The sequence below is a fragment of the Camelus dromedarius genome, chromosome 3, assembly GCF_036321535.1.
Source record: "Camelus dromedarius isolate mCamDro1 chromosome 3, mCamDro1.pat, whole genome shotgun sequence".
Lineage (NCBI taxonomy): Eukaryota > Metazoa > Chordata > Mammalia > Artiodactyla > Camelidae > Camelus > Camelus dromedarius.
In genome coordinates, this window is record NC_087438.1 from 25,023,255 (window position 1) to 25,049,428 (window position 26,174).

At 43.4% G+C, this 26,174-nt stretch overlaps 1 protein-coding gene across 1 annotated transcript in view; it reads left to right on the plus strand.

Annotated features, from left to right (window-relative positions):
* Positions 1-26,174, plus strand: part of SKP2 (S-phase kinase associated protein 2) — a 31,448-nt gene that overhangs the window by 363 nt on the left and 4,911 nt on the right. The window contains exons 2-9 of the mRNA XM_010977592.3: positions 361-632; positions 10,741-10,852; positions 13,039-13,182; positions 14,478-14,612; positions 16,616-16,714; positions 17,906-18,036; positions 23,765-23,816; positions 24,079-24,186. Coding sequence (XP_010975894.1) covers positions 361-632; positions 10,741-10,852; positions 13,039-13,182; positions 14,478-14,612; positions 16,616-16,714; positions 17,906-18,036; positions 23,765-23,816; positions 24,079-24,186 — 1,053 coding nt within the window. The remainder of the gene's footprint in view (positions 1-360; positions 633-10,740; positions 10,853-13,038; positions 13,183-14,477; positions 14,613-16,615; positions 16,715-17,905; positions 18,037-23,764; positions 23,817-24,078; positions 24,187-26,174) is intronic.

Here is a 26,174-nt window from a genome sequence, read left to right on the forward strand (position 1 = left end):
GGATGCTTTAGTGCGATAATCAGCGTGCGGTTTTAATTGACTTCCCTTACTGGGCTTTCCTGCAGCTGTTTTCAATCACTGATTGCCCTCCCTCTTTCCTTGTCTGCTCCCTCCACTTTAAGAAATTCTTGAGGCCTTCTGCGTGATCGTAAATCAAAAAGCCTTTTCAATTTGTTCGGTTTGATCGGTTATTTTTTCTTTCATTCTTGGGAACTCGCCGCCGGCATGTAAAAATGCAATTAACTTAGCCGCTGTGAAAGTTTTCTACAATGTGTAATTTGCAATTTCGTTCAGGCCCGCTTTAGAATTATTTAGGGGTGTGTTTTTGAAAGAAACGGGGGCTATTGTGCATTCCTGCAGGAAACACCTCCAGGAGATTCCCGACCAGAGTAGCAACGTTACCACCAGCTTCACGTGGGGATGGGATTCTAGCAAGACTTCTGAACTGCTTTCAGGCATGGGGGTGTCCGCCTTGGAGAAGGAGGAGGTGGACAGTGAGAACATCCCCCAGGAACTTCTCTCAAACTTGGGCCACCCGCAGAGCCCTCCACGAAAACGGCTGAAGAGCAAAGGGAATGAAAAGGACTTTGTAATCGTCCGCAGGCCTAAGCTGAATCGAGAGAACTTTCCAGGTATGGTCTGAGGATAAAACTATCCGTCCAGTAAGCGGTGGATTGAGCTACTTTGTTGGTAAACCTTTGTTCAGGGATCTTTAGGATAGGGTTCTTTTAAAACCGCCTAATTCTGAAGTTATTTTCCAAAGAAATGGGGCAACTCATTGTCTTTGAAGTCTGCAGGAATGTTGGTAGGTATAATGGTGCACAACTGACTTTTAACCCATGTGAAATTTTAACCCTGTGAGAAGACATTCCTGTCTTTTTTCCTTAGAAGGGACTCTGCCTGATCAAAGGCCAGCTCAGTGTTGCTGACAAATGGGAACATAAGCCATGATCCTGTAGGATTCTTTTTGTCTATATTCTGCTGCTTTATAGCCCTGGTTGAGCTTTTTGCCCTAATCAATTTAGTTATTCGTCGAGGGACTGCTAAAGTGAATGTTGAACTAAGTGGAGGAGGCTTATCTTCCCAGGTCCATTCCCAAGTGGGATTCTTCTCGTATGTTCTGTCTCCATTACTACTAGTTTTATTGGTTCAGTTACCCAACCCAAAAACCTGAGTGTCAGTCAGATTCCCACTATCCCCCAACATCTAACCAGTCATTGAATCCTTCTCTCTTCTCTCCTGAATATTTCTCAAGCTGTCATCTTCTCTGGCCGGAATACTGGAATGGACTCATAATTCCAGCCTTATCCTCCCCGGATCCATCCCCCAGAGCTAGAGTGGACTGACTGAAATGTGGACCTCACCATGTCCTTCCTCTCTTAATAGCTCCCTATTCCCAGGCTTCTCAAGCAGATGATTAAGTGCCTCCTGGCATGGATCAGAGCCCCAGGAGTACTCAGAGCCATAGCGTAAACATAGTGCATTGACCTGGGGTTATCAGTTTTTCTTGCTGGTTAGCCATGTGAAACATTAATTCAGCAAATATTTACTGAGTACATTCTATGTGCTAGGCATTGTTCTAGGTGCTGGGGATATAGCAGTGAGCAAAACAAAAACATTTTCTACCCTCATGGAGCTTTTGTTCTAGAGAGAGGATGCAAGAAACATAAATCTGGTATGCAGAATATTAGAATAAGTGCTGTGACTAAAAACAAAAGTAGAACAAGCCAAGAGGGATGGAAGCTCTGGGGTGGGAAGCTGGTTTGCAATTTTAAACACTGTATTGAAGGAAAGCCTCACTTGGACAGTGAGCTTTAAGTGAAGGCATAAAGGAGATGAAAGACTGTGCCTTGCAAATGTCTTGGAGATAAGATCCTCAAGCCAAGGGAGCAGCTAGTGCAAAGACCCTGGGGCAGAAAAATGTCATGTTTGTTCAAGGAACAACAAGGAAGCCATTTTCCAAGAGTGAATGAGCAAAGGGGAGATGGGCTAGAGATGGCGTTGAGCAGAGTTGCAATGTGACCTTTTAAAAGGACACACTGATGTGTTGAGACTGAACTGTTGGGGGTTGAGGATAGAAGCCTGGAGACTTGTTAAGAGTTGCGGGAGTGGTGACAAGCAGTGCTCAACTTCTGGACGGAGTCTGACATTAGAGTGGACAGAATTAGGAGGCTTTGAACATGTCTGTAGAAGAGGTGCTCGTAGTCTACAACTGAAATTGGGTGGGTGATGATAGAAAAGAAGAGACAGATTCAGGAAATAAAAATGAGGTCTTGCAAAGCCAAGGTAGAGAAATATATCCCTAAATTTCCCCATCTGGGTTTCTTGGAGGATGGTTGATCGGTTGCTTGTTTGCTTAGCTTTTGACCCTTTCTTTGGGAAAGACTGTCAGGTTATGGTCCGGGGATCTGAATCAGGAGTTGAATTAATTAGAAAGGCAGTAAAGGATTGTGGTGAGGTCAGACAAATCTGACTTTGGATCCCAACTCTGCTGTTTACCAACCTTGGGAAGTTTTTTGAGCCCTCTGCACCTTAGTTCCTTTGTGAAATGCAATAATACCCGCGTCACGGGCTACTGTGAAGATTAAATGAAGGAAGATGCATAAAACCCTTAGCACGCTGCCCACACAGAACACACACACTCAATCAGTAAATCCAGTTAATTTGGTTGACAAAATGACCCAGTTGAGAGACTACTTCACTTTTTCTTTTGTCCTTCATCCCGTTAATCTGATCCTGTTAGTGTAGCGTTTTTTTTTTTTTCTTCAAAATTTAATGCCACTGCTATTTTTAGTGCCTAGAATGCAGCACGAGCAATTTGGTGCTTGACTAACCAAATGTGGGAAAGACACTTCCTGCTAAGATGAGCAGCTTTTGATTACTTTGCTCCACGCGGATAGCTTCTAACATGGAGTGTGGTTGCTATAAGTCCTTCCGCATCCACACACACTGGTGGAAATAAAAATGACGTTGTTTAAGCTGTGGAAACAAGACAGAAGGTCAAGGGGTGGTTGCTGTCTTCTAGGAAAGGCGAGTCAAGTTGAGGAAAGACAGTACACAGTAAGAAAAGCTCGGAGTGAAAGACGGAGGCTGATACAGCGGAGTGATGAGCTGTTCAGGCAGCACGTGCTGCACCAGGCCCGAGGGAGGGAGGTGCCCAGAGGACCCAGCTTCCCTGGTGATTCCCACTGGATGTGGATGAGCAAAGCGGAGGCTCTGGGAAAGAGAAGGATTTGGAAACGGTCCAGTCACGGAGTCTGAATTGTTAAAATTGACTTCAAAAAATAGTTATCTGAAGTGAGAGAGAAAAATAGTGACTTAATGTTTCTTACGACCTAACAGAGAGGCCGGGAAGGAAACCAGTTGTATGCTCTGTCTGTGCGTGGAGTTACACACAATGCAGATGGGTTAATTGAGGGAAGGGGGAGGAGGCAGGGAGGCTGCGGAGGGGCAGCTGGTGTAGCGGATTCCCTGTGGGCCTCCAATGGAGCTGGATCCTCATCCTAGCGAGTTTTGTCTGCAGTTGTCGGGACAGGTGGCTCACAGCTCTGCGGGGATTAGGCTGGAACAGGCCACACCTGCTTCACAGAGCTATCTGGTGACAGTGGGCCTGGGCTGTGTGAGTTTCTCTTGGTTCCTCACTTGGCAGTCTCTCTTTTCTGCCGGCCCCAAGCCAGGCTCACGTCTGGTGATAAATCCTCTTCATCTGTTTGTTTTAGAAGATGGAAACTTTGTGCCAGGACAGGTCTGATGGCCCTTGGGGTGAGTGTGTGGAAAGCATTGGGAGGAAATGGCCCAGTAATGAGGTCAGTAATGGACAGAAAGAAGACAACTGCATTTTATGCACTGTTATTAAATGCCCGTCCTGGTCCTAGTCTTCTCCTCCCCGCCCCCACCCCTCGCTCCGCCCAGACAGGGGAGACCCATGGAAAAGCTGTTGAACCACTTTGTTGATCAGCTTTCCCATGGCTGTTAAACTGCTTGAAATTCCAGGCCCCCGCAATGGTTTTCAGCCTGGAGACTCCAGAGTTTAAGAGTATGCTGATATCCCCAAGGGAACGTGTTCAAAGTGCAAAATTCCTGAGATTCTGATCCCAGGGGTCCTGCCTTGAGCCTGGGAATCTGCTTTTTAATACCCTAGAGGCAAACATTTTTCCTCTTTTTTTTTTTAAGCCATAAGAAATATATCTTGCATTGCATTCCTGGGTAGGTATCTAAAGGCGAAATTGCACAAAACTGGATTTCTCCTCCCTAAGATATTTCCTATTCTCTTGCATTCCATTCTTTCAAAACAACCCTCATCAAACTAAATTGATTTCATGACTCACCAATGAGTCTCAGCCTGCAGCTCCCAAAACTCAGCTCTTTGTGGGAACCTTCCCCGGGCATCCTTCTTTGCCCTGTAGGTTCCTTTCATTCATTCAGTAAATACTGATTGAGCCTCATTCTGGCGATCAGGGATACAGAGTGAATGTCACAGACCAGAGATCCTGCTCTCACGAGGAAGTTTAAGAGGCATGGAGGTGATGAGGCCAGAAGTGGGCAGCAGGGTTTGCACCTAAGGAAAAAGTGGAAATGGTAGTGGCTAAGGGTGATGACTAGCAGGTTTTTGTGATTCTGGCCAGTTTTCACCTTTCATGGCTCTGAAGTATGTGTAACTTGCTTCCGTGTCATTGAAGCCTGGAGCCCTTGGGCTTAATAATTACTTTCCTTTCTGTACAGACCTAGTGTGCATCCTGGGCTGGGGGCGAGGGATCAGAAGAAGTGAGGGGAGGAAGGACTTGCTCTGGACTTTCTCATCCGCCCTGGGCAGACAGACCAGGCAGCAGTGTGGCCAGGAATCCAGGAAACAGATGGCTGATGTTTTGAGAATTAAATACGGCAAGTAAAATTAGATTAAGCATATCACAAGCCTGGATCCCAGCCACGAGGGCGGCTATATGAAGACAGACTTCTGCCTCATCTGCTGGAACCATTCAGTTTCAGGCTGTAACGCCACCCACCCCTCCAGCTTTCACCCCCGGTGGGGGTCCCAGCATCAGTGTCAGCTGTCCCGTGTCGGCCCCATGCAGCCCTGAGTCCTTGGCTGCTAGCAGAGGCTGTGCATTCTCTTGGCCACAGCTCCTTCCGACTGGTAGCCGACCCACTGCTAACTCTCGGCATCTTTGTTTCACTCCCTCTCCCCTCCACCCCTCCCTTCCATGCCCTAATGGATTCCTTTCTCCATAGCGAGTCAAGTTGAACTCTCACCTTTTTGAAACTCGTAGAACCCAGAACAGGAGAGAGAATCCTAGGGTAGAAAGAGGGCAGGTTTTTTGGAGTCAGGGCTGGGTTTGAATTTGCACTCTGCCATTTGCTAATTGTGTGTAATTCTAGTTACATCTTCTCTTGAAGCCCCTCCCCCCATCTCCAAGCCTACGTACTGACAGGGGTCCCTACCTTTGTCCCTGGGTCTTGTTTTCAGCCTTCATCCCTCCTGAACACCTACAGGGCTGAGCCATTCCTTTGCAGGTACTGTGCCCCGCGCCACCTGGCCTGCCTTCAGACAGCCACCTCTGTGGCTCTGTGCTTTCATCTTGGGACATGGGGTTTGAAAACAGAAGAGACCCACATTTACCTCTTAGCTCTGCCACCTAATAGTTCACAGCACCTTGGTGAGGTTAATTAATAACCCCACTAAGAGAGGTTTGCTCACCTATAAAATGAGATACTGCTACTTCGGACACAGGGTTGCTGCAGAGATTAGAATCAGTGCACATTAATAAATGCCTGAGATTTTTTAGGGCTTGCAGTAAATGGCAGTTTTAAATGTCAGGTTATGCATTTGTTTATTAGTTTGTCTCCCCGTGAGGCCATCGGTGGGGGACTGTGCCTCACAGCCAGCTCTCAGCACCCATGCATTAGTTAGGCACCCAGGAATGTCTGTTGAAGTACAGCCCTAGGCCAACCTTGTCATTTTATGAATGAGGAAACTGGTCCTAAGAGGCCAACAGCCTTGCCTGTCTATAAAATAAAGCCAGCATTCTTCTCTCAGGTGTCAGTCATTCCTTTGTGAGATTATCAGATGAGCGCTTTCTAATATGCACTGCCAGGATTTGTCCTAGGCACTGGCTGTAGCGGTTAATTGGTTAAGGAATGTTAACCAGTCACACAGAGACCAAATTAGCACATTCACAGTTTGCATAAAGAGGGAGTAAAAGATATTATGCATTGAGCAATGATCTATGTGTCAGGTATCGCGACAGGTGCTAGATGTGCAAATCTGGGTGCAGGGCTGTGACGGTGACCTGGGAAGGCCCCTCTGACGAAGTGACAGTCAAGCTAAGATCTGAAGGAGGAAGAGGAGTTGGGCGGTGAAGATGGACACTGCAGTGCAAAACCCTCCTAATATTCAGACTTAGCTTACTCGCGTGGCTTCATTGCCTGTCTTTGTTGTCCTCAGCAGACTTCTGCATTCATTGCTGTGCCAAATTTTCCTTCTAGCATTTGATTTACCAATCTCATATTCTAATTGTTCCTGGTTTCTTATGTTTTCCCAATAAAATGGGAGGCATCAAGTTCATTAATTAATTTCTCCCACTCTGCACTTCACAGTAAGCCTCCCTGTTTCTTTTCCCCACCATCTTTAGTGTAGACACTTCAGTGCTCCATCCAGAGCCCCTTGAAGTTCTCAGTTCCTTTTTATGCTGATGGCTTTCTCTTCCAAGTGGGTGACACTCTGTGTTTGAGGGCTTTCTCTGGGCAGGTATGTTGGGGAGGCAACATTCCTGCTCCCTCCCAGAAGCCCCCAACCAATGAGCGACAGCAGTTGGTGGATTAGTGCTCCAACACCTGTGCTCTCGGCTGGGACAGCTCTGGGGCAGATGCTATATGCTTTCCTAGAGTCCCCTGCAGATTTGAACCCCAGCTCTCCATAGCGATAATCTGCTTATTAACATCCCCAAATTGGCCTCCTGCCCTTCCATGTCTCTTTCCACTCTTTCCAGTACTTTTCTGAGATCACTTTCCAAATAAACACTTTAATTCAGATCATCAAGATCTGCTTCTGGGGATCCCAGACTTAGATGGAGGGTGTTTTGGGGTCTTGACTAAATCACCTGATGCAGCCCTTATCCAAACCCTACTCAGACCTTAGATGTTTTCACGTAGCTGAAAATTCCAAGCAGCATTGAAAAGAAAAGGTCACCAAAGGAAAATGTACAGATTTAAAGGTGCAGGGAGAGGTGTGGAGGCAAGAAAGAGAAAGTTTGACTCTCTGCTGCTTAATCTTTTTGTCATAAGTTACTTAATCTTCACAGTGAACAACTTTGAAAGATAAACCTTTTTATTCCCATTCCTACAGATGAAGAAACCGAGCCCCAGAGGGATTGAGTAACTTGCCTAAGGTTCACAGACTCGGAGGCAGCAGAGCCGAATTCCAGTCAAGGCGGTGCTTCCTCCTCAGTCCCCTAGTTCACAGACTTGTTGGGGAGGCCAAGCACCCGGTATCAGGATGGTTCTCAACACATCAGATTCAAAGTTGCGCTAAGCGTGTAATTCTTTGCCAAATCAAATGGTAAAATCTGATCTCTATATGCAAAAGGCAGCAGAGATCAGGGAGTTAAGAATTAACGGAAGAAAAACTTGAGAAAAGCCCATTCATCAACTTTTTTCCAATTCGGGGAGCAGAGCAGGTACCCTGTTGGAAAACTTACATCCTCTGTCCACACTGACCTTGGACCAGGATCTTTGTTGCCACACTGAGGAGCTAGCTGCCTCCCCAGGTCATGGTCCAGGGTCTGCGTGCATGATCTGCCTTCATCCCTCCACCCCTAGGTTTCAGAGCCTCAGTCAGTCATTTACTTCTGTCCTCTAGGGAGGGAGGGGCGGGTCGTCACTGAGCAACTGCATCTCTCCTACTCATGTTTCCACTGACCACTGCTGTACCCCCACACCCTGCGCAGCACAGCACCCTGAACCCTACCACAGCCCATGGGGATGCTTTATTGACATTTCCTGTTTGTTTGTCTCTGCCTCTCATTTAAGCCACCCAGTTTATGGTATCTTTGTGATAGCAGCCCAAACAGACTAACACGGAAGGCCAATGAGAATATCTGAAGTCTGGATTATGAGATAGCTCCCATTTCATTGTGTTCAGTGAAGTTTTTAGTACACAAACTAAAACTCCATTAAAAACAGCCCATTCTGCAATCAAGATTTCATTGAACATGCAAGAGAAGTGCTAACAAGATGCCCGTTCTTAAAGAGTATGCACATCGTGGTAAGATGTAAACTCTGAGCGGGCCATGCCTTGTTCGTCTTTGTCTGTAGAGCAGACCCTAGCATGTAGCACAGTTCAATAAATGTATGAATGGATGAGTGTATCAGACATTGTGCTAGTTCCTCGGAATACAAAGGTTGATTTGAAAAAAAAAAAAAAATCAGGTTCTTGTTCTTAAGAACTCATGGCCTAGTGGGAGTCTAGACAGATGAGCAAGGAAATAATAAAATTGTGGTTAAAAAAGTGACTTGTTCTTCATGATATCATGGGAGGACTTCCATAGGAATGGGGGCATTAATGGCCACTTGATTTTAAATTACTAGCAGTCAGGGGTGGGCACAGGATGTACAGAGGCAGTGAGACGTGATGCCGAATGACTCATTCTAAAAATTACAAGTAGCTCCAAATGGCTAGAACATATTTCTAGATAATGAACCTAGAAAAATGAGTGGGACCGTGACATGAAAGCTTTAAATTTCTTGCTAAGCAGTGTAGACTTCAGGCTGAATGTTCAGGGGCACTATTGAAGGGTTCTAATCAAGGGAAAGATTGCCCAGGAATACTGCCTAGAGGCCACAGCTTGCCACATTTATCACTCTCCAGTGCCTTCTCCGTCATGGTCTCCACAGAGCCTGGTACAGGGTGCATGTTCAGTAAATACTGACACTTTTTAAATGGAGGGGTCGGGGGTGAGAATTAGGGTTCTCCAGAGACACTACAAATCAGAGATGTAAGGAGAGTCATTATTAAGGAATTGGCTTATGTGATCCTGGAAGCTGAAAAGACCCAAATGTTCAGTCCAAAGGCCTGAGTACCAGAGCAACAGATGGGGTAAGTTTCAGCCCAGGTCTGAAGACAGGAGGGGAGACCCAAGTCCCAGCTCAAAGAAGGGAGAGAGCCACTTCTCCCTTAATCAGCCTTTTGTTCTAACCTGGCCTTGGATTGGATGAGGCCTGCCCACAATGGGGAGAGCAGTCTGCTTTTCTCAGTCTGTTGATCAGATGTTACTTTCATCCCAAAGTGCAGACACACCTGGAAGAAGGTTTAACCAAATATCTGGGCACCCCTTGACCCAGTTAAGTTGGCACTAAAATTAACCACAGAGGGGAGAGGATTGCGCCAAAATTGGTCTGTCGGATCGATTGGAGGTAGACCAAGAAGGCAAGTTACTAAACTAATCTCACCACTCACTCCATATTTCTTGGTGCGTCCTTGTTTCCTTCTTGGCCATTGTCTTATTATCCTGATCTTGTAGGTTATTCTATACACTCACACGTAAGAGTTTAATACTGGTTGAATAGCTATTTAGAGACTGTTTTTATAAGACCAAGAAAACCGGTTTTCCTGCGTCCACCTTTTTCTCCCTCCAGTTTATTCTGAACACAGCAGCCAAAGTGATTCTTTTAAAACCTGCGTAAGATCCTGTCTTTCCCATGCTCAGAACTCTCTAGTAGCTCCTCAGCACCTTCAGAGTCAAAGCCAAAGGCCTCATGGCATAGAAAGTCCTGCCTGACCCGGCCCCCTCTCACCCCTCTGACCTCTCCATTCTGCCTGCAACTTACTCTGTTCTTCTCCACTGGCCTCCTTGCTGTTCCTCAAAAACACACCTCAGAGACTCAGGCTGGCTCCCTCTCTGTGTTCAGCCTTTGCTCACAATCGCCTTCCCTGACCACTGTGCTCAGGCTTTGACCACCATCCCCCGTCCTCTCCTTTGCCCTGCATAATATTTCTGCGTAGCACTTATATGTATTAACACATCATGTAATTTTTAGCATATTTAACAATTTTTAGCATATCACATAATGTTGTGTCATTGTTTTCCTCCCCCTAGAACGTAAGCTCCATGAAGATAAGGTATTTTTGTCTCCCCGACACCTAAGACGTTCCCGGGCACCGTAGTGAGTGCCCGGTACATGTTTTGTTGAATTAATAGATGAAAGTTCCCTTTGGATGTGGTTTTAGGTAAAATTGACTTGAGCGCTTTCTGTAAACCTGAAAGAAGAGGGAGGAAGATCCATTTGCCTTATTTAAAAAGGTCACTGCTGGTTAAATCCACTACCCGAATCCGCTTAGGAGAGAAACGCATTCCTTGGCAACCAAAAGCATCGTGATGTCTTAGATGCTGTTATGTGAGATCTGAGAAGGATGGGACCTGCTCTGAACCAGTTAGTCTAGTCCTTGCTCAAGACGGGCTGGCGGGGGCTGAAGGGAAGAATGTTATGAAAAATAATTCTTTTTCCTTTGTTTTGAAAAATTCTTGGCATTCTCTTTTCTCCTTTGCTGAGAAAGTCTGGTGCTCACTTCAGGGTACATAGGCAGTGGGTGAACTGAAAAACAGTTACGAGGATGAGTAATTCATTTAGCATTACATCCCTCTTTTAAGCTAAATATCGTGTCTCCTTTAGGTGCATAGAAAGACTCAGTAGACTTGATACGGCAAAAGAATGGTGATGAGAACACATTTTTTTTTTCTCTCAAAGGAGTTTCTTGGGACTCGCTTCCGGATGAGCTGCTCTTAGGAATCTTTTCCTGCCTGTGTCTCCCCGAACTCCTGAAAGTCTCCAGTGTTTGTAAGAGATGGTATCATCTAGCGTGAGTATTTTTCAGCCCTTCTGGTATAGGTGGGGGAGGAGAAGAGGAGGCTTATTTATTTATTCATTTGGGTCTGGTGAAACTAAACACCAGGAAAAGTGTAGTAGCACAAAGAAAACTAGCTATCTTCTCACTTTTATTACTAAATAGTGTCTTACTTCACACAGTGAAGGGAAGATTCTCACAGAGGCGACTTACCCTATTACTGAAAACCTCTTTTCCCTGTGTTTACTGGATGCTGACTCGGGGCCGGGGCCAGGGCCAGGGCCAGGGTGAAGGGAGTGATGGAGGTGCAGCAAGGCCCAGCCAGCAGCTCCTCACACTCCAGGTGGGCTGGGCGGTGAGAGCGATGGGGAGAGAGGACTCGGGGCTCTGGCATTAGACCTGAGCGGGAACTCAGCCTCTGCCACCTAGGCTTTGTGTGACCTGAGTGAGGTACTTGACGCTTCTGAGCCTCAGTGCCACCGTATGTAAAATGGGGATGATGGTACCTGCAGGACAGCGCCGTTGTGTGGGTGAAATATCAGGATGCTTGCTGGAGCAGTGTGTGGCTCGTGCAAGTGGTCAGCACATGGCAGCCAACAGTTGTGGGTGTTTTTGTTGGTTTGGGGGCAACACTTTTCGGGTATGGACAGTGAGCTGCACCTGGGAAGTCTTGGTGAGCTGGGAAGGCAGTAACAGGCCAGAAGCAGGAAGAAAAGGCTTTGCTTTTCAATTTGACTGTCTTTTGCATCTTCACGTTTTCTCATACTCATCCACCTGGCCACCTTTGCTTTGTGCTGAAAAGCCGTCTATGTCTCTTCTCCCTCCACGCATCCAGGACTCTCACGGAGTCCAGCAGGAGCCCCTTCCCTTCCATTCACAGGTGTGCTGGAAATAAGACACTCTGGGTATTTACAGGAGTGGGCGACAGTCATCCCTTGGTATCTACTGGGCGTTGGTTCTGGGACTCCCTGGGGGTACCCAAATTAATGGATGCTCAAGTCCCTTATATAAAGTGGCGTGGGACGGTCGGCCCTCTGTCTCTGTATCTGCGGATGCAGAAGCCGCGGGTAGGGAGGGCTGACTGCATTTGCTTACAAAAGCCCCGGAGAGGTTTGCACACCTGGAATGCTGGAACAAGTGGGTGGAGGTGGACTTTCACTTATCCCTGCCCAGGTGACCTCATCTTGATTTTCTTTTCCCAACCACTGTCCTCTCCATGCAGTCTATTAATCTTCATCTCAGTTGTCATACAAGTAGTAACTGACATTTCTTATAAGCACTTGTTATGTGCCAGGCACTGCAGTCCTGCCTTGTTAATAATAGAGGTCAGATAACACGTTGACAGTTTATTTATGCAGAATTATTTCAAAATCCTAGCCAGTGGTCTGCTTATTTCAAGTGGTATTAAAAAATAAAGTGCTAGTAAATATTTAAAATGTCCCCTCATAGGCTTGGTGTCATGTTTTCTTTTTTGTTAAATTGAATTAATCTGTGGATATTAAAGCTCCTTTACTGTGCTGTTCAGTACATTTTCATACTTCTTTTTTACTTTAGAAACACTATCCAAAATCTAAGTATTATTTTTCCCTTTTTCCTTCACATTAGTTCATATATATATATATATACACACACACATGTATTTCTGTGCATGTATATATATTTTTTAAGCTTAAAAGTTATGGTAAATCAGAGCTGAACTGTGACTTCTTTTTCCTAACAGAAGTCTGATAACCATATCTCATAGTAAAGCAGTGCTAACTTTCCTTCTTTTAGGTACATTTACCAGTTTTTTAGACTAATTGTGTGTAAGCTGTTCATGCTTTACAGAAGTGGCAGGTGAACTCATTCACGCCACGTTGAACCTGCCCATCTGTGCAATAATCCTTTAGGTGATTGGAACAAGCATTTTTTAAAGTTATCAGCTTGAATGCTGGAATTTTATTCTCTGGTTCCAGATCATTGCTTTGCTCGTTAGAAATCCGTATAAAGAGGAAGATGAAGGCTTATCCACAATTGGTCCAAGATAGAGTCAATAGTGCCTTAAGAATATTATTGCTAATTGTATAGTCAACTTAAAAACATAGGTTCCTTCAGAATTTGCTTCGAGGTGATTTAGTGCCCATGTCCTCTTGTTAGTAAGTGTTGAGGGCCTCCGGTGTCCAGTGCCAGACTCACCACGTGGAGCTCCTCCTCTCTTCCAGGTTTGATGAGTCTCTCTGGCAGACCTTGGACCTCACGGGTAGAAACCTCCACCCGGATGTGATTGGTCGGCTGCTGTCTCGAGGGGTGGTTGCCTTCCGCTGCCCACGATCGTTTATAGACCAACCGTTAGTTGAACATTTCAGGTAAGAAAGAAGAATTCCCCCCCAAAAAAAGAAAGAAAGAAAAGAAAGAAGAATTCCTAGAAAAATCTTGAGGTAGAAAACAGATCAAAATGTCTTTTTCTCTATGTCCAGGCTTACAGCCTGTGACAGGTCATCTGTACAGTCTGGGATATTAATTGCATATTATTTTATCATGTGGCCTTTGTGTTGAAACATGGCACGGGTTCCAGTGACACCATTTCTATTTTAACTCGGGGTTGCTCTTGGACTCTTCCTGGAGTCTAAGATGCATTTGGGGTCCTCAAGCAGATGGGCGTCCTGCATCCCAAGAGGTGGGAGCCGAGCAGAACACCCTCCAGCAGACACATGGCAGCCTCACTCTTTCCCGGCTGCCCATGTCTAAGAAAGAAAATATGTGAAAATGTGAGGAGGCTTTTGTCGCTCTGGGTTTCTGATCCTACCATGGACAAATCTGCATCCTGAAAAAAAATGCCCTCTTTTGGTTTGTTGTTTGGAATGCACTGAACAAGTATTTCTCTGTTACTGACGGTTTTGCAATATGGTTTAGTGCCATCTCACACATGAGCAGCATCACTGGATACTGAACAGAAAAATCAGCCAAAGACAGCAGAGCCGACAGCAACTCAGTCCTTTTCCCCTTCTGTCCACGGTCACGTGGTGGCGCTCCTCTCACTGGTGCTTATCCCTCTCCCACTGCTGCTCCTGGGTCTCCTCCACGTGTGTGCTTCCCTGTGTTACCCTCGAGTCTGTCCCTGCCGCCTTCTCTCTCTGATCCACACACAGTCGTGGACAAGCTGCGTCTTGTGCACCCACGTTTAGGCCAAGACTCTCAGATTATCATCTCTAGCCCAGCAGCATCTTTCAAACAAACTCGTATTTCTCATCACCTAAAGGTGTTGAACCTGAATTTCCTCCAAGGACCTCGAGATTAGCCTCTCATTACAAGTTGCCCTTCCCGTCTTCCCTGGTTGGGTAATCCACCCACTCACCCTCGCCGGTCCCTATCATGGCCATAAGCTCCTTGTCTCCCGCATCCAGCTCATTCTCCTGACACCCACTCACTACTTTCCTAAGTTGGACTATCCTGGCATAACATCTGGACTTGGCAGAAATCCTCTTGAATTTTAAAATGAATGAGGTTGGAAATTAGCTTGTAGCAATTTCTTTTATGACCAAAACTCTAGCGAGTACTTGAAATGTGTGTGTGGAGTCTTGTTTGCAGTTCTCACTTGGGGAGGGGAGGGGTTGGATTTGATCTGGATGTACTGTTCTGAACTAGTTCCTTCTGTGTCCAGCCCTTTTCGTGTGCAGCACATGGACCTTTCGAACTCGGTCATTGACGCGTCTACCCTCCGCGGGCTCCTGTCTCAGTGCTCCAAGTTGCAGAACCTCAGCCTTGAAGGCCTGCAGCTCTCAGATCCCATTGTCAAGTGAGTGGCAGCCAGAAGTGTGTCACAAAGGCAGATGTTTTTGTGTTGGTTCATTTTGTTGCCTGAATATCACTGGGGCGCCCTGTCCATGTCCAGATGGACTCAGAAAATATCCAGTGCAGTGTTCCAGCTTCTGCCAAACTTTCCAGGATTCTTGTAGGCAACCAGAGTTTGCGTGCTCACTGTATTGCCAGGCCTCATGCTAGGTTCTGGAAGCACAGGGATGAATCATGGCATGGTCCCTGCCTCCTTTGTGGGAGAGACAGATAATTTCAGTGCAGTGTGTTTGTAAAATGTGATGGCGTATATGTGGCAACACACAGAGAGGCCTAATTAAATTTTGGGAGGGCAGACTTCTCAGAGGAAGTGACTCTTAAGTGGAGTATGGAATATATTCTCATACTCATTCAGGATGGTAATAGCAGCTAGCATTTATTGAGCACTTACTATGTGTCAGGTACTAGGGTCTTTAAAAGTATTTTGATGTAATTCTCACAGCAACTCGATGAAATATATTCTTATTGTTCCCTTTTTACAGATGTGGAAACTGAGGAACAGAGAGGCTGAATAACTTGTCCAAGTTCAGTTAGTAGGTGGCAGAACCAAGATTTGGCCCTGGCAATATAGTATGATTCCAGAACTCTTGCTCTTAATCACTAAGTTTCACTAACATGAGGCATTTGGGAATGAAGAGGAGAGGGTAAATATAATTGAAAGACCCTGGTGAATTTATAAGTGGAAGTTTACCTGCAAGCTAAGTCCAATTATGGGTGAAATGGAAATATGTTTATTTCATTACTGGGTTGTTTTAAGTTTTTTTTTTTTTTCCAATTTAAAAAGTACATTGATCAGTGTTTCCTGTGTACTTACGCTGTGCCAGTCACAATGCGAAGCCCTTTATTATATTGTATCATTAAATTTTAACAACCCTACCAAAAAAGTACTGATACTGCCATTTCACAGATGAGCAAACTAAGGCAAAATATCCTGCTTGGTGTCATACAGATAGTAAGACATGAAATAAAGCTCACTTATTTTCCCCATTGTTATTTCACTTTTATTTTATTTTTTATTGAAATATTAATTGATTTATAATGTGTTTCTGGTGTACAGGAAAGTGATTCAATTATACATAGATACCTATATATATATATATATATATTCTTTTTCAGATTCTTTTCCATTATAGGTTATTACAAGGTATTGAATATAGTTCCCTGTGCTGTACAATAGGACCTTGTAGTTTAGTAGTGTGTATCTGTTAATCCCGAACTCCTAATTTACCCCTCTGCCTTACCCTTTTCCCCTTTGGTAACCGTAAGTTTGTTTTCTATGTCTGTGAGTCTGTTTCTATTTTGTAAATAAGTTCATCTGTGTTGTTTATTTTATATTTCACATATAAGTGATATATATTTGTCTTTCTCTGTGTCTGACTTCACTTAGTAGGGTAATCTCTAGGTACTTCCACATTGCTGCAAATAGCATTATTTCATTACTTTTTATGGCTGAATAATACTCCATTGTGTATATTTGTACATATCTATATGTATGCCACATCTTCTTTATCCATTCATCTGTCGATGGGTGTTTAGGTTACTTTAATGTCTTGGCTATTATAAATAGTCCTGCTGTGAACATTTTTCTGTTTATGTATCTTTTCACATTAAAGTTTTTGTCTTTTCAGGGATATATGCCCAGGAGTGGGATTGTTGGATCATATTATTATTTTTAATTTTTTAAGAAACCTCCATACTGTTTCCATAATGGCTGCACCAGTTTACATTCCCACAACAGTGTAGGAGGGTTCCCTTTTCTCCGCATCCTCTCCAGTGTTTATTATTTGTAGACTTTTTGATGATGGCTATTCTGACTGATACCTCATTGTACAAACTCACTTCTGACTCAGAGGCGTGTGTGCTTAACTACCTCACTGAGCTTCATGCTTATTGATTGAATAAGAGTGTCTTGCTGATATTCTTACGTCCTTGTTCTCTGTTTTCCAGTAACCTTGCTCAGAACACAAATTTAGTGCGGCTAAACTTTTCTGGGTGTTCTGGATTCTCTGAATCTGCCCTGAAGACTTTGCTGAGCAGCTGCTCCAGGTAGGAGAGATTTGAGATTTGATGATAGAACTGTTATTTCAAATATACAATTCTCTCTCACATCAGAATAGAACTGGGTAAAATTTTTAAGCTCTTCCTAACTCTCCGAGCTCTTGATTTGGGTAATGTAATATCCTTCGCCTTCCAAACTTTCTGTCCAAACTCAGGAGCCAAATCAATTAAGTTTGCAAAGGATACTTGTGTAGTGATCTCTTTTTTCCCCTGTTACTATTAAAATAAGGAAAATTTAGTAGTGTGTTTATCAACTGTGTGGTTGAAATTAATCTGTTTACACCTGACTGCATAGTCAGGCTTTTTTCCCCCCATAGCATCTATAGACCTAACTTAACAGTTTTGATTAAATTGGTTATGAATTTGGGCGATTCCATTAAAAATACCTTTTACATTGTGTAATAATGTCAGTATATAAATGAAGGCTACAGAGTTACAGAAATTAATAAATGAGGGGGTACATGGTTCACAGAATACCCCTTACTGTGTATGTGTGTGTCCTCTTTAATACCCCTTTGGTCTCTGTACCTGTTTCTCCTTAATGGTCTGTTGAAATTGCCTTTGGATAAGAATGTTATCAGTGAGGTAAAATGGCAGCCCTACATTTTCTCAGCAATGCCAGGGACGGAGTATGTAGTTTAATGGTTGGGCTTTTTCTTTGAAGCCCTCATTTTCTCAGTTAGCAGAGGCCAAAGAAGATAAAGTGGATTTTTGTAATGTCAGGGTCTCGTTATTAGGAATCCCCGGTACAACCCACCAGTGTTTTAAAGCATCTCAGATGATTGCTCATACTGTGTAGTTTTTGCTAACAACCTGGGAGGGTGAGAAAGAAAACAGGCTAGAATTTCTACATCTAGTCCTGGAGTGAGTTTGAGCCATCAGCCATCAGGCATCAGAATTGAGCGCTCCCCTCCATTTCCAGAAGGGGGCAGCATTCACCAAGCCCTTGACTTAGATGCCCTGGCAGCTTTCTGGAACAAACTAGAACAAGGTGGGAGAAAGCAATTTCAGGTGAGCAGACGTCGGAGCTGCTGAGAGAAGCAGAGGTTCTGTGCAGAAAATGGTAGGGACAGTCGAGGGCTTTGTGTTTTCTTTGCTTGCAGCCTGAGGCAGCGGTGCCTGGAGAACTCATTCCGGGCGATGGCTTCCTGCTTTCCTTATCACCCCTCTCGTGTGCAGGTTGGATGAGCTGAATCTCTCCTGGTGTTACGACTTCACTGAAAAGCACGTGCAGGTGGCGGTTGCACACGTGTCGGAGACCATCACCCAGCTGAACCTTAGCGGCTACCGGAAGAATCTCCAGAAATCAGGTGAGACCCTCCAGGCTGCTGGGCCCTTAACACTGGCAACCAGGACAACAGCAGGTCTGATTCATTGAGCATCTCCTGAGCGCGGGCCCCCAGAAGTTGTCTCCTACAATCCAGTGCATGTGTTCCTCTTCCCGTTTTTCAGATGAGGTGCGGCTGGTTAGAAGGGTTAGGTAAAGGCAAATGGCTAGTGGGATAGCGTCAAGGTTTGCATACAGAATCTAGAAGTGGAAACATTTATACTTTGAAACAATTTTTAAGCAGAAGAACTTCTTTTAATTAACTAAATTACTAGGTAAAACCCCAACATAAAAATCGATCGATGCAGTGTTTGATTAGAGTTAAGCAGTGATTCTCAACTGGGGACAGTTTTACCTGCAGGGGGACATTTGACGAGGTCTGGAGACATTTTTGGTTGTCATGACTACAGGGGGTGTTAACTGGCATCTAGTGAGTAGAAGCCAGGAATGCTGGCAAACAACGTTCAGGATGGAAGAATATCACACAAAAAAGAATCTGGTCTGAAATGACAGTAGTGCTAAGGTTGAAAACCCTGTTTATGAGTCCTCTTTCCAAGTTCATATTTATAGCTCTTACTTGGCAATTCAGTCTAAGAGGACAAAGAGATTATTTAGATGAACACAGGCATTTGAAGTCAGGTGTCGGGCGTGACAAGCGTAGCCTTTGTAAGCCTTAACATCCAGTTATGCTTTGTTTTCTTTGTCTGATGTTGACAAAATCTTGATTTGGCAAGATAAGTGTTTGCAAAGGGCAAGTTTTTTTTTTTAATTGAAGTATGGTTGCTGTGCACTATTACATATGTTACAGGTGTACATAGTGAATAGTGAGTCACAGTACAGTTTTTCAAGGTTATTCTGCATTTATAGTTATAAAATACTGGCTCTATTCCCCATGTTGTACGTATGACATATCCTTATAGCTTATTTTATACCTAGGAGTTCGTACCTCTTAATCCCCCATCCCTGGACTGTCCCTCCCCACTTCCCTCTCCCCACTGGTAACACTAGTTTGTTCTCTGTGTTTGTGAGTCTGCTTCTTTTTTGTTATATTCAGTAGTTTTCTGTACTTTTTAGATTCCCCGTATAAGTGATATACAGTATGTCTCTTTCTCCATCTGCCTTATGTCACTTAGCATTTTAGTGACTTTCCCTCACGATCTCGGGCTGTGGCCTCACATAGCCTAGTTATTTTACACCAGCCACACACCTCAGCCTACCTTCGTGTCCGGATGGTGTGTCAACTCATCCAAATATCCATGCTTTTGTTTATTATAGTTTTTATTATATGTAAAAAGATTTGAACCAAACATGTGCAGAACGTATCTTCTTAAAATCTAAGGAGTGTTTGAAAACTACTTCTCCAGGATATGATGCGTCCTCTGGTAAGTAAGTCAGATGTACAAGGCTGTAGTAAATAGCTGTGAGGTTCTCCTAAGTGACCAGGGGTTCAAGTCCTTTGCCTGTGCTTGAGTCCAGATGCCCATGTTCTCAGGCAAGGGGAATGTTTTCGTTAGAGATCTGTGAAAGCAGCAGTGGTGTCTTTCTTAACCACTCCCCTCCACACGCAGTATTCCTGTTCTCCATTTTTTCCCTTTGAACACAATTTCAAATCTGGTTATAGTCATTCTCAAATATACCTAAAACATGTAAAAACACAAAAACAAATCAACAACCTCACTAACATTTTGACAATCTTTTTCCTGTTTAAAACTGTGGGGGTTTTTTTGTTTGTTTTTTAGAATGGGGCATAGTGTATGGAATGCTTTGTGATATGTTTATATTTCAGAAAACCCCATTTCAGTAGCTACATGCAAATCATTCTCAGTGGCTGTGTGATATTCCATCAAATATATTTGGAATCATTTGTACTGATTCATGAATAACTTACTCAGTTGATCTCCTTGTAATGGATATTTAGAATCTTTGCAGTTTTTCCCTTTTATCAACAACCATGTCACAGACAGAGACGAATCTTTGAGTGCATTTCTAAGGATGAATTGCCAGGTCAAGGATTAGGCTCATTCTCAAACGCTGGCTAGTTCTTGCCAAGTTGCCTTCTGAGGATTTTAGACTGCCACCCGTGAGGATCCTCTTCACTTTGAATCCCACCACTGCTTCTTCCCTCTTCATCACTATGAAAAGAGAAGACAGTGCCCTATGTACATTTCTGTCCCATTTCAGAATTTCCCACTTCTCTCTGGAGAGTTTTTCTGTACTGAACTGAGGTCCTGGGTGCAAGGTCGAGAAACTCTGCTGTAGGCAAACTGCTGTAAATGGTGTCCAAGTTTGGCTTAAAACACTTTTCTTTGTTCCTCCAAAAAAGAACAGATCGCCTTTTTACTGAGTTTTGGCAGGAATGAGAGGTAGTAAAATCCTGCTTGCTAGACACATTCAGGGCAAGACAGAGACGCAGAGTGTAAGTTGAAGTGTGAGTTTTCTTAATTATCCAATGAGAATCAAAGATTTTTGAATGGATGTCTTTTTACTATGGCGCACACTATTTCACCATATAGATGATAATATAGATTTTTTTAGCTCCTAGACTGGTGCCAGGCTGCCTGGGTTCAAGTACCCACCCTGCCATTAACTGGGTAGCCTTGAGCAAGTTGCTTAACCTTTTTGTTCCTCCATTTCGTGATCAATAAAATGGAGATAATAGTAGAACCCACCTGTTAGAGTTTGAGTAAGGAATACATGAGTCAGTCCATGGACAGGACGTTGAGTTGTTTTTGGCACATAGTGAGAGATCAGTCATTGTTGGCTCTTAACTATTTCCCTTGTCCAGCCATCGCTGCCTCCCTGTGGGACAGCAGATGAGCACTGAATGAGGTCTTGGAGGACTTGGCTTTCGGTCTTGGGTTTGACTTTGACTTCTCTAGCTAAAACTGTCTCCCCTGTAAAGTGACAGGTTTCTAAGATCCCTTCTAACTCAAGTGAAGGGAAGGGGACAGTGAAGAGGAATCTTGGCAGTGGCTACTGTATACTAACCCTTCCCACCGAGGGAGGGCCACAGACAGAGACTAACCATTGTCACCCCCAAGGTTTCGTTCTCTCCCAGGTGGCGGCAAAATAAGACTGTATCTGATGATGGGTTTTGCGGACGGTTGGTTGGCTGGTGAGATGATGGATCACTCCAGGTTGTGTTGTGCACACCTTCATTTTTCAGTCACTCATGAAACAAATGTTTATTGAGCACCTGTAATGCACAAGGCCCTGTTCCAGACTTGGGACGTGTGGATTTGAACAAAGCAGATAAAGTCATCCTCGTGATGCTTCCATTTGGGTTGGGGAGCTAGATGATCAACAAGTAACAAAATGTTATGAAAAGAAGGTAAAAATGCAAGGAGGAAAAATTTAAAGCAGAGTGATCAGGTAGAGGGTCACAGGGAGGGGTCTATTTTGAGATGGATGGTCACAGAGAAGGCCTCCCTGAGGAAGTGATAACTTGCGCACAGACCTGAAGGAGTGAGCCATGTAGATAAGGAAGGAACATTCTAGAACTAAGGACCAGCAAGTGCATTGGGAGGAAAGTCTCACGTGCTACTTTTGTAATCAGAAAGCGAATTAATAAATGTTATTTGTTTTTTTAAATAGACAAACTTTATTAATGTTTGAGGTTTCTTCCTCTTGGAGCCTCCCCACACTGGGGAGCCAATGTGGGAGGGGGGGCAAGGAGGACAGTGGTGGGAGGTGAGGTAGCCAGGGGCTCTCTGAGCCAAGGCAAGAGCTCTGTTTCAATTTCTTCCTAAAATGGGAGGCCCCTGGGGTATTTTGAGCGGGGATGATATGATCCAACTCACCTTTTAAAAGTCTCCTTCTGGTGCTGTGTTGAGAAAAGGCTGCTGGAGACAAGGGTAGTAACATTTGAGGAAGTAAGAAATAATGCGATTTGGGGCGCATTTTGAAAGCCAGCCTAACAGAATTTGGTAACAGGTTGGATGTGGGACATGAGGAAACAGTCGAGGGTGACTCCCAGGCTTTTGGCCTCGGCCGGCCGCTGAACCAGGGAAGTTCCTACTTACTGAGCTGGCGAAGACTTTAGGGAAGGAGCAGATTTAGGGGAGGAATCAAGTGTTTAGTTTTAGGAGTAAATTTGGGTCTGTCGCATAGCCCAGCGGGTAAGCTGAGGAGGCAAGTTGAAAATGCAGGTCTAGGATTCCGGGGTGGGGCTGAAGACATAGCTGTGGGAAGGGAATAACAACTCGAACATTAATGAAAATTTGTCTATTTTTAAATAAATAACACTATTGATTCATTTTCTGATTACACAGTTAACGCATGTGACTTTCTCCCAAATTCTGAAGAGTTCTCTCTGTTCTCATCACCCTTGGTAACTGCAGTTATCGTTTGAGTGTATTTTCTTCCAGCCCCAACCCCCTTTCTTTCTGTGTGTGAGTTTGTGTATAAATATGAGTTTGTGGGTTTTAACTAAATAGAGATTATAGTGCATTGTATACATTTTGCTCTGTTTTCACTATACAGTATATCCTGAATATTTTTTTATGTCACGAAATGTCATTAAAAAGCTTTTTAAGAGCTACTGTTAGGTATTAGAAGGGATGGAGTTCAGCCTATTAAACTAATTGGGGGACCATTATAACTGTCACTATAATGAATGTCTTCATGAACATCTCTAATTATTTTTCTGAAAGTGGAATTACTGAGCCAAAGAGCAAAGTGTGTAATGCCCTGAACACTTAAAAAGTATATATATCAGTTCACCCTTAAAAAAAAATCAGTTAGTTCTTCTGAAAGGCTAAAATTAAATATCTACTTTTAGTATACGGAGAGGGGGGACCTGCTCTATTGTATTTCACCAATTCTGGGCATTGTAATAGGATTTGTTTTTCATTTGATGGTGGAAAAGTAATGTTTTAATTGTATTTTGCGTTTCTTGCTCCATTTTTATGATGTTTATTTTACGAAGTATCTTTTCATTTTCTTTGCCTGTGTTATTGGTTTTTTTCTATCTTTTTTAATACTTTTTATATAATAAAACCATTAACTATTAAAAGTATGTTGGAAACTTTTATTCTCAGTTTTCTGATACCTCTTTAATTCTGTTTGTGTTGCTTTGCTTTAACATGGTAGAGTTTTTAAATTTTGTGTAGTAAATTATCAATTATCAATATACCCTTTGTGTGTTCTTTTTTGTTTAGAAACTCCTTACCTATCCAAAGATCCAATGAATAATCAGTCACCCATATTTTTGCATTTAGAAATGTTTAATACATGTGGAATTTATTTGGATATATTACTTGAATTGGAGAAGTAGATTTTTTCCAGTTGAGATAGCCATATTATTTTTTAATAATCCATGATTTCCCCCACCGATTTTGAGGGCTACCTTCATAACAGGTTGTTTCCTTATATACTGTAGTGTTTGGTTTTGCGTTTTGCTGTTGTGAACGGGATTATTTTCCCCCTGTATTTCCAGACAGCTCTTGCTGCTACATGGATAAGCTATGGATTTTGTTAACCAGCACTTCACACAGTTAGTTCTCTTACTGTTTCCCGTAGTTTTTCAGATGATTCTCTTGTATTTTCCTGGTAGAAAGTTTTATATGCCAAGGTGAATTTTTTGTTTCTTTCTAATAGCATGTGACTCTAATTGCATTGTTCTGAACGTCCATCACAATGTTAAATGAAGTATTGATAGCACAAATCCTTGTCTTGTTTGTCATTTAATAAGGACCATTTTTTTTTTCTAGATGTCTCTACCCTAGTTGGAAGATGCCCCAATCTTGTCCACCTAGACTTAAGGTATGTTTTTGTTTATTTATTTAAGAAAGAAAGGAAAGAAAGGACAGGAAAGGGAAGGGAAGAAGGGAAAGAAGGCAAAGAAAAGAAAAGAAGAGAAAAGAAAAGAAAAAAGAAAGAAAAATCATGATTGCTAATTGAATGAGAAAAGGATCTTAATTCGGTGAATTGGTGAATTGAAGGAACTACGTGGTAGGCTGTTCCCTGTCTTCTCTGTCTAGGATTGCTGGAGAGGTTTTGAATGCTTTCTTCTGCTCTGTTACAGCGATAGCGTCATGCTGAAGCATGACTGCTTTCAGGAATTTTATCAGCTCAACTACCTCCAGCACCTATCACTCAGTCGATGCTATGACATAATACCTGAAACTTTACTGTAAGTATTTTTCTTTTTCAAAGCTAGCAGAAGGCAGGGACCAAAAGAGATGTCACGTGGTGTTAAAATCCATTATTGTTAACAGCAGATATTGAAAACTTAAACATCAAAGCAGTGTACCACAAACTGCTTAGGAAAGACCTGCAACATAGGAAAACCCAAGGCAAATTCTTTTTGCTTAAAATGTCTGGTAAAGTTGAGTTGATTGAGGTAGTTGACTAACCATTTATTTAGCTGTGAGCAGGTTTAACTGTTAGAATACTATATAGCACTTTTGGAGGACTTCTGAAAGAAGATAGCCCTTACTCCCAGGAAGCTCAGGGTACAAAGGGGGAGGCAGACCCTGGGCATGTTTGTGTATTTCCGAAATTTTTCAAATCAGTTCCATTTGATTCCAGAAATCTTCATCTGAGCTTAGAGGAAAAGTACTGTCATCTTCTACTGGTGTCTGTCCTGGATGGTCAAGGAATGAGAGAAAGAGAAATATTTAAGTAGTAAATATTATAAGAGTGATGCGCTCTTTGAAAAGGTGGGAGATTGAGGTCCAAAAGAGTGGAGTAACTTACCCAAAGCTAAACAGTGAGTTAATGGCTGAGCTGGGTCTACATTCTAGGTCTCCTGGGACACGTGCAAAATTATCTGGTAGCTTTAGAGGGGTTGATTTTGTACCTTAGCAACTTCCACAAAATCAAGGCAGTGCAAAGAAAAAAAGGAACCTGGTCCATCTTCCTTTTAAGAAGTGCTATACCCAATCATCCTGGGAGTAATAGCATCTCTTTAGTTTCAGAAAGTTCTCCTGTATTTCAAAGGGCTGGGAAATTCTTCCCATGCCAAACCTAGGTGTATAGCAGTTTTCTTGAAAAGCACAAGAAGTCAGTTTCTCGGATTTGGTCTGGTGCCCTCCTTTCTCATCCCAGCCAGTGTGCCCTCAGTGAGGCTGCTGACCTCGTGTAAGCTCACTGTCCACGTGAAGGTAACCAAGTTTCTGGTTCCTGCAAAAGAAGGGTGGTGAATTTGAACCAGGAATTTAGGTACTCTTCAAATTATTGGTTTGGACCTTATGAATTAGTTTCAAGAATTAAGGAATAAATCAGGGGGGAAGGTTATAGCTCAGTGGTAGAATGCATGCTTAGCATGCATGAGGTCCTGGGTTCAATCCCCAGTACCTCCATTAAAAATAAATAAACAAACTTAATTACCATCCCCCAACCCCCGAAAAAAAAAAAAATTAATGAATAAATCAGATACTTCAGTTCTACAGAGTTAACTAATAGGATTAGGGAATCCGGTGGTTATATTTTTTAATAGATCAGTTTAATTAATCTTGGGGTTTAGGGGCTGAGCTGGTATCTCATTTGGAAAAGCACTGCCTAAAAGAGTGGCTGGTATTCAGTTTGAGGGCTCTCCAATGTTGGGGTCTAAATTCATATACATGGAATTCTTATTAAAATCTCCTGCCACTTGAATTTTCTAGTGTGCAAAATTCCCAGGAGCCTGATGTGTCCACCCAAAAAGGTTTCTCTGTCATCCGTTCTTTTCTGTCCTCACCATCTGGGCTCCAGCTTCATTGCCTTTGCAGCCCGGGGAGTGCAGTGATCATTTTTTTGGTTGCTGTTCTCGAGATAATCTACCCATGTGTCACTTCTGTTCTTTCTCTCTAGAGAGAGAGAAGCTAAGCAGGTAATACCAAATCCTTTCTCCTGAGCAGAGGCTCAGGGGAGGCTCTGAGCCCTCCCACAATATTTTCATCCAGTGGGATGATAATGCCTGCACGGTGACACCTGCAGTGTAATTTGATGGCTCAGGGCTTAGGTCTGAAGTCACAGACCTAGGCGTGAACCCTCAATGCTTTATTAGAACTGATTTGCCTAAATATTGTCTTGAAATAAGGGAAACAGGGGCATCAGGAGTTTAGCTACAGAATAGAGTGAGGACAGACAGAAGAGAGTTGCTGTCCTTGAACTTTCAGGTAAAAGATTATGTTTTTT